Source organism: Triticum urartu, chromosome 7A, assembly GCF_056163025.1.
Source record: "Triticum urartu cultivar PI428250 chromosome 7A, HENAU_Tu73, whole genome shotgun sequence".
Lineage (NCBI taxonomy): Eukaryota > Viridiplantae > Streptophyta > Magnoliopsida > Poales > Poaceae > Triticum > Triticum urartu.
The window spans coordinates 161,022,796-161,038,367 of record NC_141879.1 but is presented as its reverse complement, the minus strand read 5'-3'; the positions used below and the strand labels follow the sequence as shown (position 1 = coordinate 161,038,367).

The following is a 15,572-nucleotide window of genomic DNA, read 5'->3' as shown; positions in this document are numbered from 1 at the left end:
GGGCGCACCCTCCGTCCTTGTGGGTGCCTCATGGCTTCCCTGACATGTACACCAAGTCTTCTGGATGTCTTTTGGTCCAAGAAAAATCATCGCGAAAGTTTCATTTCGTTTGGACTCCGTTTGATATTCCTTTTCTGCGAAACTCTAAAACAAGGGAAAAACAGGAGCTGACACTGGGCTCTAGGTTAATAGGTTAGTCTCAAAAATAATATAAAATGGCATAATAATGCATATAAAACATCAAAAACAAATATATAATAGCATGGAACAATCAAAATTTATAAATACGTTGAAGACGTATCAACGCCTTCGTCGCCGGTACCCACCCCTCTCAACCAAAGCTTTCACCTATAGCCTAGAGACCCTCCACCTTGATGAGCCTCTTAGGAGAAGGCTAAACCACCGATACGTGCCACATGCCAGTGGAAGGCCACGTGAACCGAACAAGGAGCAAGCTGCTCGATGCCTCTCCATCGCACCACGTCAACAAAGTGCCTAGCTCGCCCAGAGGCCACCCGCACCTCCACAGCCCAAGCACGCCTGCGACGACACTGGCAGAGCAAGGCACACGCCACCACTGAAGCGTTTACCACTGAGCCCCACCTTCACGACCTCATAAGACTAACTCCGCCGCGCGACCCTATCCTGTCCGGACCCGTCCGTTTGGGGTAAAAGGGACAAACCGGACGGCCCAGCGCGCGACGGCCTGGACCCATCTGGTCCGTTTTGTGTCCGGCCGACTCATTTCGAGTGCAAACATGCGCCGGGTTTGGGTCGCGGCGGACAGCAAATGGAGGCGGCGCTCGTCCACGTCGGGGCCGCGTGGCAGGCGGCCACCTACCTCCCACCGCTTGACATTAATGCGCACACGCGGTTGGCCCCACCTGTCATCCGCCCAGGCGAACGGTCACCGTCCTTTTTAAATGAGGAAGCCGTGGACCGGTCGTCGCCCACACTCCCCATTGCAACCCGCTGCCTCCTCGAAACCCGACACCCCCAAACCCTAGCCTCTCCCTGTCCTCGAACTCGCCGGCCGGCTGCCTCGCCGCAATGGGGCTATGGAACCACGGCCGCAAGGGGAAGCACGACCGCGAGGCTGGCTCCTCCTCGGGACGCCGCCGCGGCTCCGTGAAAGAGGAGGCCGCATCGCCACCGCGTCGGGCCCCCGCGCCTGCCCCATTCACCATCGGCCCTAGGGCCGCCGGCGAGCGCAACCGGCAGTACATCAACGCGGATGTATGCCGGCCCTATTGGGAGACGATGACGCCGATCCCGTGGAGCGACGTCCACCTCCCCAACAATTGGCACCTCTCCGCCGACCAGGTCCCGATCCCGCCGGTCCCGACGGGCAACCGTGCGCGCCACGACGAGATCGTGCGCCGCCGCCGCCTCCTCCCCGGTGACCTCTACTACGACGATAGGTACGCCCCCGACTCCGTGCTCTGGGACACGTGGCTAAGGGACGAGCACGACGTGCGGCGTGCCTCTTACTTCGCCGGCACGTCGTCGGGGCCGCGGTGGCCGCGGCGGGAGGTGCGCGGGAGTACGCGGGTGCGCGGCCTCACACCCACGTCGTCGCCTTCCCCATCTCCATCGCCACCTCCACCTCCTCGCATGACAGTGGAGGAGGAGGCCCAGCTCATGCAACGTGTCATGGAGGACTCCATGAACACGCATGATGAGCGCCAATGGCGGGGCCTCGAGTAGACGGTGGCTCTCTTTTTGGCCGGCGACGTCGCCTTCCCCGAGCTGCAGATGGTAAGGGCGGAGGAGGTGATGGGGGAGGAGCTGGTGGCCGCGTTCCACCCGAGCCTGGTGGGCCAGCAATGGAGCTGGTCGTGCACGGCTCCGGAGATGGCCGACGCCGTGGGTGGCGTGAACTGGTGCCCCACGCCGCCGCGGTCACCGGAGCAGGAGGCGTCGCCATGGGAGGAGGTGGTGCAGGCACCTCCCGCCTTCCGGCCCGCCACCGAGTACCACGAACCGCCGTCCCACCTCTGGACGCCGCCGGACTATGTCGACCTCGTCAGCGATGATGACGACACCGGCGGCCACCGAAGACGGCGACAGCCACGGCATCGACGGGCACGGCAGGAGCGCGCGGGCGGCGTTTTTATTTATTTTTAAGTTAATTATGCCAAACTGGACGTTTGCTTTATTTTAGTTTTTCAGTTTCTTTTAATCACGTCCACTCCGGACATGATTTGGGGTGCGGCCGCGCGTTAGGCGCACCCAGGACCCAACTGAAGGGGACATGAGCGAACCCATTGCCGCTCCAAAGAGACAAAATCCATCCAAACTGGACGTTCGTTTGGGGACGTGAGGTGAAGTTGGCCTAACTCACGTCGTGCCCTCACCAGAGCTCGCCAAGAATGGATCTAGGTGCCAAACCGTCCGTCCCGTGTGTGACAGCTTGGTCTCCTGTCTGGCGCTTCTTGTGGCGACCTAGGGTTCGCCTCCTCGTCCCCCTACCCGGCGGCGGCAGATCCATCTCGTCCTAGCCGCCTTCGGCAGCTTCGGAGGCCAGTGACCCAACCTCCCTCTCTCGTCCGCATAGATCCCAACCCATCTCCACCAGAGGCCTTCCGTGTGAGTCTGGGGCACGCGGTCGTACTTCCACCAAATCCCTAGTTTTTTTGTTTCTCCGGTGACGCACGGGCGTTTGGAGGCTGGGGGGTAGCATGGAGGGAGTCGAAGGAATGTTGAAGAAGATGAACCTGTCCGAGGCAGAGAGGAGGGGAGTCAAGGTGGGCTGGAAGAGGGTGACGGCGAGGGAGGGAAGTGTGCCAAAGGCGATGGGGAAGCTGATCTCGGACAGGCCGGGGTATGCAGAAGGAATGGCGATTGCGCTGGGGCGAGTGTGGTGCCCGATGAAGAGACTGGAGGTCAAGGAGATGGGGGAGAACCGATTTCTGTTTATGTTCCATCAGGAGGCAGGGAAACGAAAGGCGCTCGAGAACGGGCCATGGACCTTCGGCAAGGAGCTTCTGGTGATGGAGGATTTCGACCCTAGGAAGACACTAGATGAATATGTGTTTGAAACAGTTCCAATATGGGTCCGTATTTTTAATGTTCCTTTGGGAATGATGTGTAAGGAAATGGGGGAGGATCTAGCAGATGAGATAGGGGAATTGGTAGAAGTGGATTCGGGTGAGGATGGCTCGGCGTTGGGGTAGTGCCTGAGAGTGAAGGTGCGAATCAGAATTGCTGAGCCACTTATGCGAGGAATCTTTCTGGATATTGATCCAGTGGATGATGGGGCAATGGAGGAGGAGGGAGGGAAGGAGGAGGAAGAGAGGGAAAAGGAAGACGAAACGGGTGGGAGGAAGAAGAAGAGAAAGGAAGATGAAAGAATATGGTGCCGTTTTGAGTACGAGTTTTTGCCAGACTTCTGCTACACATGTGGTAGGCTGGGGCATTTAGATAAGGACTGTAAAACAAAACTCAAAAGGGGACAAGCTGCTGAATTCGGGAGATGGATGAAATATGCCCCAGAGAAGCCTCAATCATATTACATGGTCCGGGGTGGACCGAGGGAGACGAGTGGAGGCAGCTCGGGAAGGAAGAAGGGTTGGTCGAATAGTGAGGGAAAGAGCAGGAGTGATGCACCACCGTGGAGGAAACCACCAACTTGCACAACCGATGGGGGTAAGAAGAAGAATGATGATGGGGAGGAGGTCACGAGTCCACTTAAGATTGGTCCAACTGCTAAGGGGGCTAATGACACTGCAGTGGGAGAGAAGAATAAAAAACAACTTGATTTTGGGAAGGGGGACGCCAACGATCCAAGCCTGGCTGGGATGGAAAACATTACAGAGACGGCAGTAAGGGGTGGTGGTGGTGTGATAGTGGGTGTTGGGAATGGGTCGAATGAAAACCGCAGTGTGCCAGGGAACAAAGAGGAAGATGGGGTAGGAAATATTGTAAACAGCCCAAGGGCTGAACCAAGAGGGAGGAATGGGAAGTTCAAGAGAAAACCCAGGGAGAGTGTGGAAGGCAAAACATGTGGAGTAATAATAGAAAAAAAAAGAGGAGGGGGAGGAGATGGAAGTGGACAGCCAGGGGTCACCGAACAAAATCAAAGCGAACGAAGCAAGTACCCAAGAAATGGAGGGAGTACACACCGTTTTGAATGCGGGACTGCCGAGTCAGTCCTGCGAGCAGAAATGAGAATCATCACATGGAATTGCCGGGGTTTGGGGAATGGCCCGGCAATTCGAGGACTCCTGGATATCCGGGAGAAGGAGGACCCCGACGTACTCTTTTTGTCGGAGACGAAATTGGTACGTAGTAGGCTGGAGTGGCTGCGGTGGAAGTTGGGCCTTACGAATATGATGGTTAAGGAGTGTGAAGGTCAGAGTGGAGGTTTGGCTTTATTCTGGAAGAATGAGGTGAACTTGAGAGTGGTGGGCTTCATGTCTAGATATCACATCGATTCGGAGATCACGGAGGAGGACGGGTTTGTGTGGCGATTCACAGGGATGTATGGGGAGCCAAAACATGATGATAAGGATAAAACTTGGCGTCTTATGAGCAACCTGAAGGTACAAAACAACAAACCGTGGCTTTGCTCAGGAGACTTCAATGAGGTTTTACACCCATGGGAGAAGGAAGGGGGGGCACCTAGATCATAGAATTGCATGGACAAGTTTAAAGCTACACTTGAGGCGTGTGAACTTGGAGACTTGGGCTTCATAGGAGATGCATTTACATGGCGGAATCATAGCCATACTGCAGTTAATTACATAAAGGAGCGGATTGACAGAGCAGTGGCTACACAATCATGGTGCAACCGATTTTCTGCTTTTAAGGTCACTAACGGAGATCCTCGACACTCGGACCACAGACCAATCATCATTGACACACAAGGAGGAGTTAAGAGACAGCAAGGCACGACTCGGAGCTCTACGCCGAGGTTTGAGGCGAAGTGGCTGGAGGAAGAGGACTGTAGGGCAATGGTAGAAAATGCTTGGAAGAAGGGAGTGCAGTTGGAAGGAAAAGGGGTGGCAGCAGCTGTTAAAGGAGTCATGGTTGAATTAGTGGACTGGAGTAGAAATATTTTGGGGGACTTGGAGAAAAGAATTAGCAAAACAAAGAAGGAGTTGGAGAAGTGTCGAAGGAGCAGCATTAGTGCAGAGCAGGTTCAGAGGGAGGAACTACTTAGATTTAAACTGGGGAGGCTCGAGGATCGGAGAGAGTTATATTAGAGACAGCGGGCACATGTCCATTGGATGAAGGGAGGCGACCGAAATACGAAGTTTTTCCATGCAGCAGCCTCGGATAGAAAGAAGAAAAACCACATTAAGAAATTGAGGAGACAAGATGGTACTGTAGTGGAGGAGAAGGAGGCCATGAAGGAAGTCGTGACTAGCTATTTCCTTAATCTGTTTACGTCCCACACAGCAACAAGAATGGAGGAGATGATGAGTCAGGTTGATGCACGTGTTACCCCACAAATGAATGAGGTTTTGAATGAGCCCTTCTCTGAGAAGGAAGTGTTTGAGGCTCTCCAAAGTATTGGTGACCTGAAGGCCCCTGGACCCGATGGTATGCCATCGGTGTTCTACAAAAAATACTGGGACATTGTAGGAGAAAAACTGGTCGCAGAAGTGCTTGAGGTGCTGAATGGGGGACCGATGCCCGAGGGGTGGAATGAGACTTGTGTTGTGCTGATTCCTAAGGTGCAAAATCCGGAATGCATGAAAGACATGAGACCAATCAGCCTCTGCAATGTTGTTTATAAGTTGGTCTCTAAGGTACTTGCAAATCGGTTGAAACAAATCCTTCCAGACATTATCTCACTTAACCAAAGTGCCTTTGTTCCGGGCCGATTGATCACGGATAATATTTTGCTTGCTTATGAATGTACACACTATATGCAGAGAAAGAGAAGAGGAAAGGAAGGGTTTGCTGCAGTGAAGTTGGACATGAGTAAAGCCTATGATAGGGTGGAATGGGATTTTCTGGAAAAGATGATGTATAAACTTGGCTTCGAGGAGACATGGGTCAAACGGATCATGCTTTGTGTGTCCACGGTGTCATACAGATTCAAAATGAATGGAGAGTGTACGGATGTGGTGCTGCCCCAATGCGGCCTCCGTCAAGGTGACCCCCTCTCACCGTACCTCTTTCTCATTTGCGCGGAGGGGTTCTCCTCCTTACTGAATAGGGCAGAAGTGAATGGAACTCTGACTGGTATACGTATTTGCAATGCAGCCCCAAGTTTCAACCACCTATTGTTTGCAGACGACTCACTGGTACTGATTAAAGCTACAAGCGAAAGTGCCAGGCATCTGCAAAGTATACTACATCTGTATGAGGTGTGCTCGGGACAAATTGTTAATTACGATAAGTCATCGGTCATGTTCAGCAAAAACACAAGGAGGGAGAGGAAGCAAAGTGTCCTGGCTGAGGTACATATCAATACGGAGGCTAGATCCGAAAGGTATTTGGGGTTACCTGTTTATGTGGGACAAGATAGAGCAAAAACCTTTCAGTATCTCAAGGAACGAATCTGGAAAAGAATCCAAGGTTGGATTGAGAGATTGTTGTCTAAGATGGGGAAGGACGTCCTAATTAAAGCTTGTGATCAAGCAATCCCTACTTTTGCCATGTCATGTTTTGACCTCACTAAATCCTTATGCGAGCAGATGGGGAGCATGATATGCAGATTTTGGTGGGCAAAGCAGGAGAAGCAAAACACTATGCATTGGTTGAGTTGGGAGACTCTGACAAAGCCGAAGAAGGATGGGGGCCTTGGATTCTGAGATCTATATGGGTTCAACATTGCTATGCTTGCAAGACAGGCGTGGCGGCTCCTCTAGAACCCAACCTCCCTTTATGCACAAGTTCTTAAAGCACGTTATTTTCCATCTACATCAATTCTTGAGGCTGCACCAGCACCTGGTATCTCATATACTTGGAGGAGTATCATGAAGGGTGTGCATCTATTAAAGGAGGGCCTAATATGCAGAATTGGTGATGGGACTGAGGTCAATATCTGGAAGGATCCGTGGCTGAATAGGGAGGGCCAGAGATTTCCCATCACGCTAAGAAGAAGGTGCCTTCTTACTCGGGTATGTGAACTCATTAATCCAAAAACCGCAAACTGGGATAGGGAGCTGGTCAGGAATATCTTTGCTGACGCAGATGCCAAGGTCATCCTTGCGACGCCAATCCGAGAAGAGTTTGAAGATTTCTATGCATGGTTCCCTGATAGTAAAGGCCAATTCTCAGTAAAATCTGCATACAAACTGTACGTCAAAGCAAGAGATGCTACCTCAGCCTCGTCGTCAATCTCAGGTCAACAACTCTGTTTCCCATGGAAGAAAATTTGGGACATCCCCTGCCAACCAAAGATCCAACAGTTCATGTGGAGATTAGCACACAACAGTCTACCTTTGAAGCTAGCTCTGAAAAGGAGAGGGTTGAATGTGAAACACTCTGTGTATGTTGTAGAAGGGTAGATGAAGATGGGGCTCACTTGTTCCTGAGATGCAAACAGGTTAAAAAGCTGTGGCGTTGTCTCGAGCTGGATGAGATTCGTGAAAAGTTGTGTGCTTGCACTGATGCAAAGGAAGTAATACAGGCAGTGCTGGATCTACCTGAAGATCAACGGGTGCTTGTTACATGTATGCTGTGGAGGTGGTGGGACTGCCGCAATAAAATTAACGCTAGGGAGTCTTCAGACACAGTGGAGAGGACTGCAGTGTCCGCTAGGCTTTGGGCTGCTGAATCACTACAACTATGCAGTAATCACAAATCCCAGTCACAACCCAAGGAACACCGTTTCTGGCAGAAACCGCTCGGTGACTTGATGAAAATTAATGTGTACGGGGCGTTCAATGTCTCTACTGGGTGTGGCGGTTGGGGATTCGTGGCCAGGGACAACAGTGGCGACATAAGGGGATCAGGGGCTGGCAAGCTTCAGCATGTGGCCAGTGCTTTCCAGGCCGAGGCGACTGCTGCCTGGGAAGCAATTCACGCAGCATCCTCTTGGGGAATGACGGCTATCCAAGTGGAGTCTGATTGCCAATCTTTGGTGAAAGCTTTGCAGAGTACGGAGTACAACTTTGCTCCTGAAGGTGTTCTTTTAAAAGATATCCGGTCTTTTGCTCGTTGAACTTTTTTTTTGCGAAAAACTTCCAATATATTCATATTCAATCATGACAGTACAACGAACACCAAAAATAATAAAAATTACATCTAGGTCCGTAGACCACCTAGCGATGACTACAAGCACTGAAGCGAGCCGAAGGCGCGCCGCTGTCATCGCCCCTCCCTCGCCGGAGTCGGGCACGACTTGTTGTAGTAGACAGTCGGGAAGTCGTCGTGCTAAGGCCCCATAGAACCAGCGCGCCAGAACAGCAACCGCCGCCGATGAAGGATAACGTAGATCGAAAGGATCCAATCCGAAGACACGCGAACATAGAAGAAAAACAACCAGATCCGAGCAAATCCACTGAGGATAGATCCGCTAGAGACACACCTCCACACGCCCACCAACGATGCTAGACGCACCACTGGAACGGGGGCTAGGCGGGGAGACCTTTATTCCATCTTCAGGGAGCCGCCGCCATTTCGTCTTCCTGAGCAGGACAGAAACCCTAACAAATATGAAAGGAACGACTAACAACGGAGCCCTCTTGCCGGCCCTTACGAGGATCCACCTCGCCTCCATGGCCCTAGGGCCACCGGAGATGAGGCAGACCTGCAGCGAGCCGGCGAGAGGCACAAACCCTAGATTTTTGGTGGAGGAGGAGGAGTACGTATTTGCTCGGTTGAACTTTAATTCTGTTGAATTTATGTATGCTCCCAGGGGCTGTAATAAACTAGCACATGCACTAGCAGCCGTAGGCTCTAAGCGAACAGACGCTAGGCAGCTGTGGACCGATGGTGTCCCTGACGATGTATTGGTGTATCTGGCCAGCTCTCTTGCTGTGCCTGTGTGATTTATGGAATCGCTGTGTTCCATCTCAATAAAAAAGAACGGATCTAGGCGGTCCTCCAAACCCACGGCGCAGATCTATCCTCCAGTTGCCATAGGGTGGCCACCACAGCGCCGAAGGGATGAAGGATGACGCCACCACAGTCTTGGAAATCAACCCGAGGCGACCACCACGCGTGAAGCTCCCGCAGAACGCTAGACACCACCGCCGTGGCCTAGCCAGGCCCTGGACGGGCATATTTTCATCAACTTGATCATATGATTAGACACGTGGCATGCTGATTCGTGACAAGGGATTTTCACAAAACATTTTGCACAAGCAAAAAACGAAACTAAAATACCCTTGTATATAAGAGGTGTTTGTTAATGAATCACGATCAAATTAATAGGAAATTCAGTCCACAACATGTGCTAAGACCTTCACCTACCCAGTTGGTAGGCTACGTTTACCGCCACATGGGCAGAAGAATAAGATGAGCCACCCGAATAGTTTAGGAACCGATTTGGTCACTTTCATAGCTTAAGGACAAAAAAGAGTGGTTTGTAGTTGGAGGAGGGTATTGTGTATTAATTCTCATTAATACCGCATTTTCTATAGCACATGCAATTGTAGTTATAGTCTTGAATGGACATCTAGGTCTCTAAATGGATTCTTATAATTAACATCCAACAATTAATTCACTAATGTGTGTGTGCGCGCTAAGTGTATGAACATGTTTCAGTGCCAAATGTTCCAGGGCATTGACGCCCCCTCCCCCCTCGAAAAGTAAAAGGAATTTAGGCGGTGGCTTTCCAAAAAAATATTTTAACTTTCCTATGTTTTTGTGATGTTGTGTAATCACCTTGAGTCATGGGGTAGCCACACTAATTACAATGGATGCCGAAAGAAAAGGGAGGCGCTCATTGCTCAACTTTATCCTTTTGTCGCCACAAAAGTCAGACCAAAACGTACAACATAATCGGATTTATATTGGATGTGTGGAACTAGGAGTCTTCATATGTGCAGTAGGACTCCGTAGTGTCTGAGGGTTTCTCTGACCCTGTGTCCAGAGTCTCTCGGTGAGGGGCTCGGAGTATCCTGAATGAAACCCGGAGGCCGGACCAATGTTCGAGGTTAACCACGAACAAGCGCCTGAGATCGACCACACACCAGCTTCCCTGGTGTGTCTGCGATGATGTTGTTAGTGTGGGGGTGTTGAAGTTTCCAAACGTTGTATTTGTGCACTTTTTTTCTCCTTTGATCGATTATTTGGACTTGGTTCCTGGAGTCTTCGGATGTATATTTTTTTCTGCAACGGTAGATTTTAAGGTAGACCTACTTGTACACCTCACCCCCGTGAGAGAGGGGCAATATCTGAATTCTTTTAGATGTGAGTGTTGAAAGGGAAACAAAAGAACAATCGAGAGAGCCTCGGCACAGATGTAAAAGTGAATGAGTGTCCTTTCATTAGATGATTGTAGGTATTTATACAGGCAGAAGCGATGCATCGAAGAGGCATCCGTTCGGGAGAGATGTCAGGAACGGACGCGACAGTTGCCAACGCAAACTGGCTGCGGTTGGTACAAGGGGAGATTCCCCCATAATTAACACAAGTTAATTGAGCTTTAACACTCCCCCTAATCTACACTTGTCCATGTAATATCATCATCTTGAAAAAGTCTCCTCCAAAAACCCTATGGGAAAAATGTGAGGAGTATACTGTTTGATATGTTGCTAAACTCCTTCAAACCCAGTGGGAAAAATAAGGAGAAAATGATGCAACATATAATGGTTATTGTCTCTTTTAACTCAATACGAGAAAACTCATAGAGTTTAGAGAACAATAAATATGTCGTATATACTTTCCCAAAAAACCCGGTGGGGAAAACATAAAGTATGACATATGATCTCATGTTCATATTACCTCATTAAAAACCTTTATGAGAACCTGTATAGTAAACTCATGAAGGGAAAAAGAGTATAATATGATGCATTAAACAGGAACAATTCAGGAAGATACTCCCCCTGATTCTTGCAAATTCCAAAGCCGTCAGATACCAATTCCATGAACATGTTTCTGGAATGTAAAAGTTGGTAGAGACTTGGTGAACAAATCAGTTGCATGATTCGACTTGCAAGATATGCAATATCAAGATATTGCTTATTAGTAACCTGTTTGCATCCAGACAACACAAGAAACATTATCTTGAGATAATGGTTGATGGATGTAGCCATGAGGTCTGTTTCAAAGACTCTCCATGAGATGGCTACCACACCTAATAGGAACACTAAGCTTGTCTACGATCCGACATAGTGGGATTTGATCGATGTATCCAATGATATCGGAGTTCACATTCCTGTGAAACTAAAAACCAGGACAAGATGTTTGATGCCTTGGAGATATCGAAAGATATTCTTGAGTACCAACCAATTGTGTTTGGTGGATCCAATGGCATTATGGAACATTGAGTCCCAATATCTCATTTCCATCATCTCTTGGTCTAAATAGATCTTTCTCTACATCTAGAGAATGAATTACCATGAGAGTTATGGATGGATAAGATTTGTCCATAATGAGTTTCTCCAATATGTTTTGGATATAGACAACATGGTGTACCATAATGTATGAATGAAGGTGCTCAAGTTGTAGTAACGAGCAGTGTTTTGGTTTACCCAGATCCTTCATTTTAAACTCCGTCATTTAGATGATTACATGTGTCGTCATTGCAGACACACAAACATGGATAATCATCATCGTAGGAGTAATCCTTGTGGAAAGGAACTCACTAAGTCGGTTGTACCGAATGTATCGACAACGATATTTCGTATGGTGACTTACTGATTTTACACAATGTATGTTGCATTTTGTATTTCGATTCAGAATTGAGATTCCATCGGGAATCAATCATATATGTCTGAATCTAGTGATGCACATGGATATGTAATCACTACATCTATCAACTGCAGAGATAGATGATTTTGTACTGCCAATGATATAAGTTATCGGAAAGAGATTCCACCCGTGGAGAATAGTTGGGTATCTGCGTGAACCCTTATGCTACAATACTTGCTCTATGTTTCACCACCTCATTGTTCTCAATTCCGTTTCCAGAAGAAAACTGGTGTAGGTATTGCTTATGAATACCTTCCCACTATTGAGCAAGATCATTTCTACCTAGATTATACCCTTTGCTTGAGTTCAGTCCGAGTGTTGTTCACACTTTGCCATGGCCATGGTCTTTGGATCTGAATCATTTGAAAGGTTTTTGTAATCTAGTTGAGAAATATATGTCGACAATTATAGACTTCCGGCTATATGATTCTCTAGAATCTATATATCAATATAGACTTGATGGAAATATCGTTACCCATGGTGACTGCTCGCGATTTCCCAATGCGATCGAGTCGGGTATTCCGATGTCCTGGTCATTGTGTGCACTATGACCTGGGTTGGTGGAGGTTTCCCGTCCATTGGGTGTATACTACCCATTAGGTGTCTCTCAACGTGAAGTTGACTTGCATTTACTGGTTCACAGGCCTTGATATCCTTGCTTGCGGGAAGCTGAATCCTAATGTACCATCACTCTTTCAGGCATATTTTTGCAGGATTATAGGATTGTGTGACACCTTTATAGTCAGTAAATGAATCTGGCAGGTTATTTGCAATGTGATGCAAATCTTCTGAACGCATGGTTCAGATCTTTGAGTATGTGGATTTGAGGCAGAAAATGTGTTGAACATTCCACTAATTTCCTGGCATTCTTTACTCCCCCTAATGCCTGGAAATGTTCCTCATTGAATCAACATACTGGCCTTGAATAACTCCCCATGTGAGGGGCTTGAGGTATTGACGGAAATACAATTATTCCTCACATAGATCCCAACTATATGTTGAGGGGCCAATGATGTATGCCGGGTGGTAATATCGGTATGCAACCGAATTACCGCAGATAGGAAATACTTGGTAGATATCCACATATCAAAGATAGTGGGGAATAATATTATGCAGTTCTGTCATGAGCGTGTAAAACTGCATGACTCCAACGTAAAGTTGGTAAGTTGCAATTCCAAAGTAAAGATAATGCAATGAGCTTAACTCTTTGGATAGGATTCTACCAAACCATTTTGAGTCTAGACATTAGGACAAATTGCTAAATTTCAATCCAAAAGCCATAGAGATGGCCCTCTAGGAGAATTCTGCAATGTTATCCATTCAATTTGCTTGAAATCGATGTCAGGATAATGGCCAATGGTTTCGTGTGAATAAAGCACACACTTAAGACCATCATGTAGATATGTCTTTTAGAACCATGGATACCTGAATAGTCTACTCAATGGCTGGGAAGAGCCACTTACCTCGACTTGATGCATTCAAGGAGTCTGAGTGGTTCAGCATAGACTTTAAGGTGTGCGAGCCTTAAAATTAGCTTCCCTGTGTCACTTGTAGTGCACATAAAATCCAAATGTTATTAGAATTTAGCATCATAACAATCATAAACCAGTGGAATTGTTGATAGTTTCGGTTTCAACCCAATGTCAATGATGACCAAAGCAGGAATGCCAAGTTTGTCATGCAAAAGACACTCTGGAAAACTATCTCGTACACAACATGTGCTACGGGTTTTGTAGTATGTGTAGTGCAATGCCGATGATACATAGAGAATGTGCTTGCCATATCCACTGCATATGGTAAAGAGAAGATATTTCTCTCTGTTGTCATCATAAGTTTCGCTATGGAAACTATTTTGACGGATACCTCTATAGTTTAGTAGGGTACGAGTTAAACTTGGGAAGCAATAAAGCATCCCGATGTTACTCGGGTACCCACAGGGATAGTAAATATGACTCGAGTTGAGCCAACAAATACCTCATCGCGTCTAGCGATTTTAAAATACATTAGACTTCCCTGAGTATAGAGTTTGTGGTGCATATGTCCACAAGGCACATATCATTTTTCATCGGATTGACTCCCGTAGAAATCTATATATAGACATGAAGATTCTCAATATGAAAATCACTGTCAGATATATAGAATACATACAAATATATTTGTAACAAAGTGCTGATACAATATATTGTGATATACAATATTTGATGACAACAATACTTATGTTCTTATTAGAACATCATAAATGGACATAAATTATGTTGACCACTCAGGAGATTGAGAGACTAGACGAAGTCTTCAAACATGTTAGTTGAGTCATATTCAACCATCATATTCTCCGTGCCCATAGGGTCCCGTCACTGCTGGTGATGTCGGGTTGAAGGTTGAAGTGAGCTCCAAACCTTTGCCCTTGAGGTCTGTTGTGTCCTAGGAATTGCTAATAGAGAATAACCAGATGCAGAGACCTGAATCGATATAATGCCTTATGATGTATAAGACAATATTTTTTCTGTTAGCGGTGTGATTCCGACCAGAGGTTAATCATGTGGTTTTGGATTGCACACACTATTCCACAAGACACAAGAGTGATCATGATGTCCATGCCCAGGTAGGGTAGTGGTGGCGATTGAGGGCGAATGCCTCAAATTCTCTAGCCATCGGTTACCAGAGATAGTTAATTTACAATTAGTAAATTGAAGACCATCATGGTAATATTGTAAAATTAATGGATATTTCAAGAAGTTATCTTGAAACCATTAATGTGAATCTCAAATTGCTAAGCATGACACCTTGAAGATAATCTCCAAAATGAAGTAGATCTCGCAGCACTAGGGAGTATAATCTGATGAAATCAGTAGATACTCACTCCTAATGCCTTATGTCATGACTTAGTAAAATGCATGGGAGTGCACAATGTTGTGCAATCATAATGTCAAAATTGACAAAATGTAGGCTTAAACAGTAGTGGTGATAATCTGCAAAGCAGTAGCTCTACAAACTACCTCGGGATCCCAATACATCAATTTGAAGAAATCACTAAGAATTTTGCATATGTATTTGCAAGAAATTGAAAATCTCAATTACAAATAGACGTATTAATCTCGACATGCAGCGAACATGGAGATACATACATTCCGGAATACATCGTACTCAACAGAAATACACCACTATTATAAATGAATAGTAATGATGTTGCAAACTTGATGTTCAAGTGAAAAAACTTGAATTATATACACCTCAAATTTAATGAGATGTTCTTGTATCAAGTTGCAAGATAATTCAGCAGGGTGAATTAATATTTTGTGAGAGAAAATTAATCTCATTCGCAATGAGATTGTTTTGCGAGAAAAAATATATTTCTCAATCGCAAATCAATATTGTTGTGTGAGAAAACTTAATCTCGATCGCAAAACAATGTCGTTATAGTAATAAGACATGTTATAGAGATTGCTAAAGGCAAACATATTGAACATGCCACATAATAACCGATAAATCGCGTGTGCACATGCGGCCACGCGAGGTCGTTATCCGCACCGGTAGTCCCCACGCGATTCATGCTAACTCCAATACGACGTTCGTGTATAAAGGCCACTGGGCAGCGTATCCCATCTCGTATAGCTCTCGTATTAATCTCTGCGCATCAGTGAAGGCCCACATGGCATCTGGTAGTGACAACAGCTAGCTGAAACAGAAGGCAGCGACCGCATTTACTGCCCGGCAGTGACAACGGCTACCCGCATCAGGCGTGTGAGGGAGAT

The 15,572-nt window shown here is 47.2% G+C and overlaps 1 protein-coding gene across 1 annotated transcript; it reads left to right on the top strand.

Moving 5' to 3' along the window:
- Positions 1 to 1,050: 1,050 nt before the first annotated feature.
- LOC147958763 (uncharacterized) lies at positions 1,051 to 1,707 on the top strand. The gene has a single exon (XM_087532293.1). It carries the CDS (start codon positions 1,051 to 1,053, stop codon positions 1,705 to 1,707), a length of 657 nt encoding a protein of 218 aa, XP_087388419.1.
- Positions 1,708 to 15,572: the final 13,865 nt, after the last annotated feature.

Coding starts and splice junctions, on each gene's coding strand:
- LOC147958763 (XM_087532293.1), top strand. CDS start 1,051: ATGGGGCTATGGAACCACGGCCGCAAGGGGAAGCACGACCGCGAGGCT.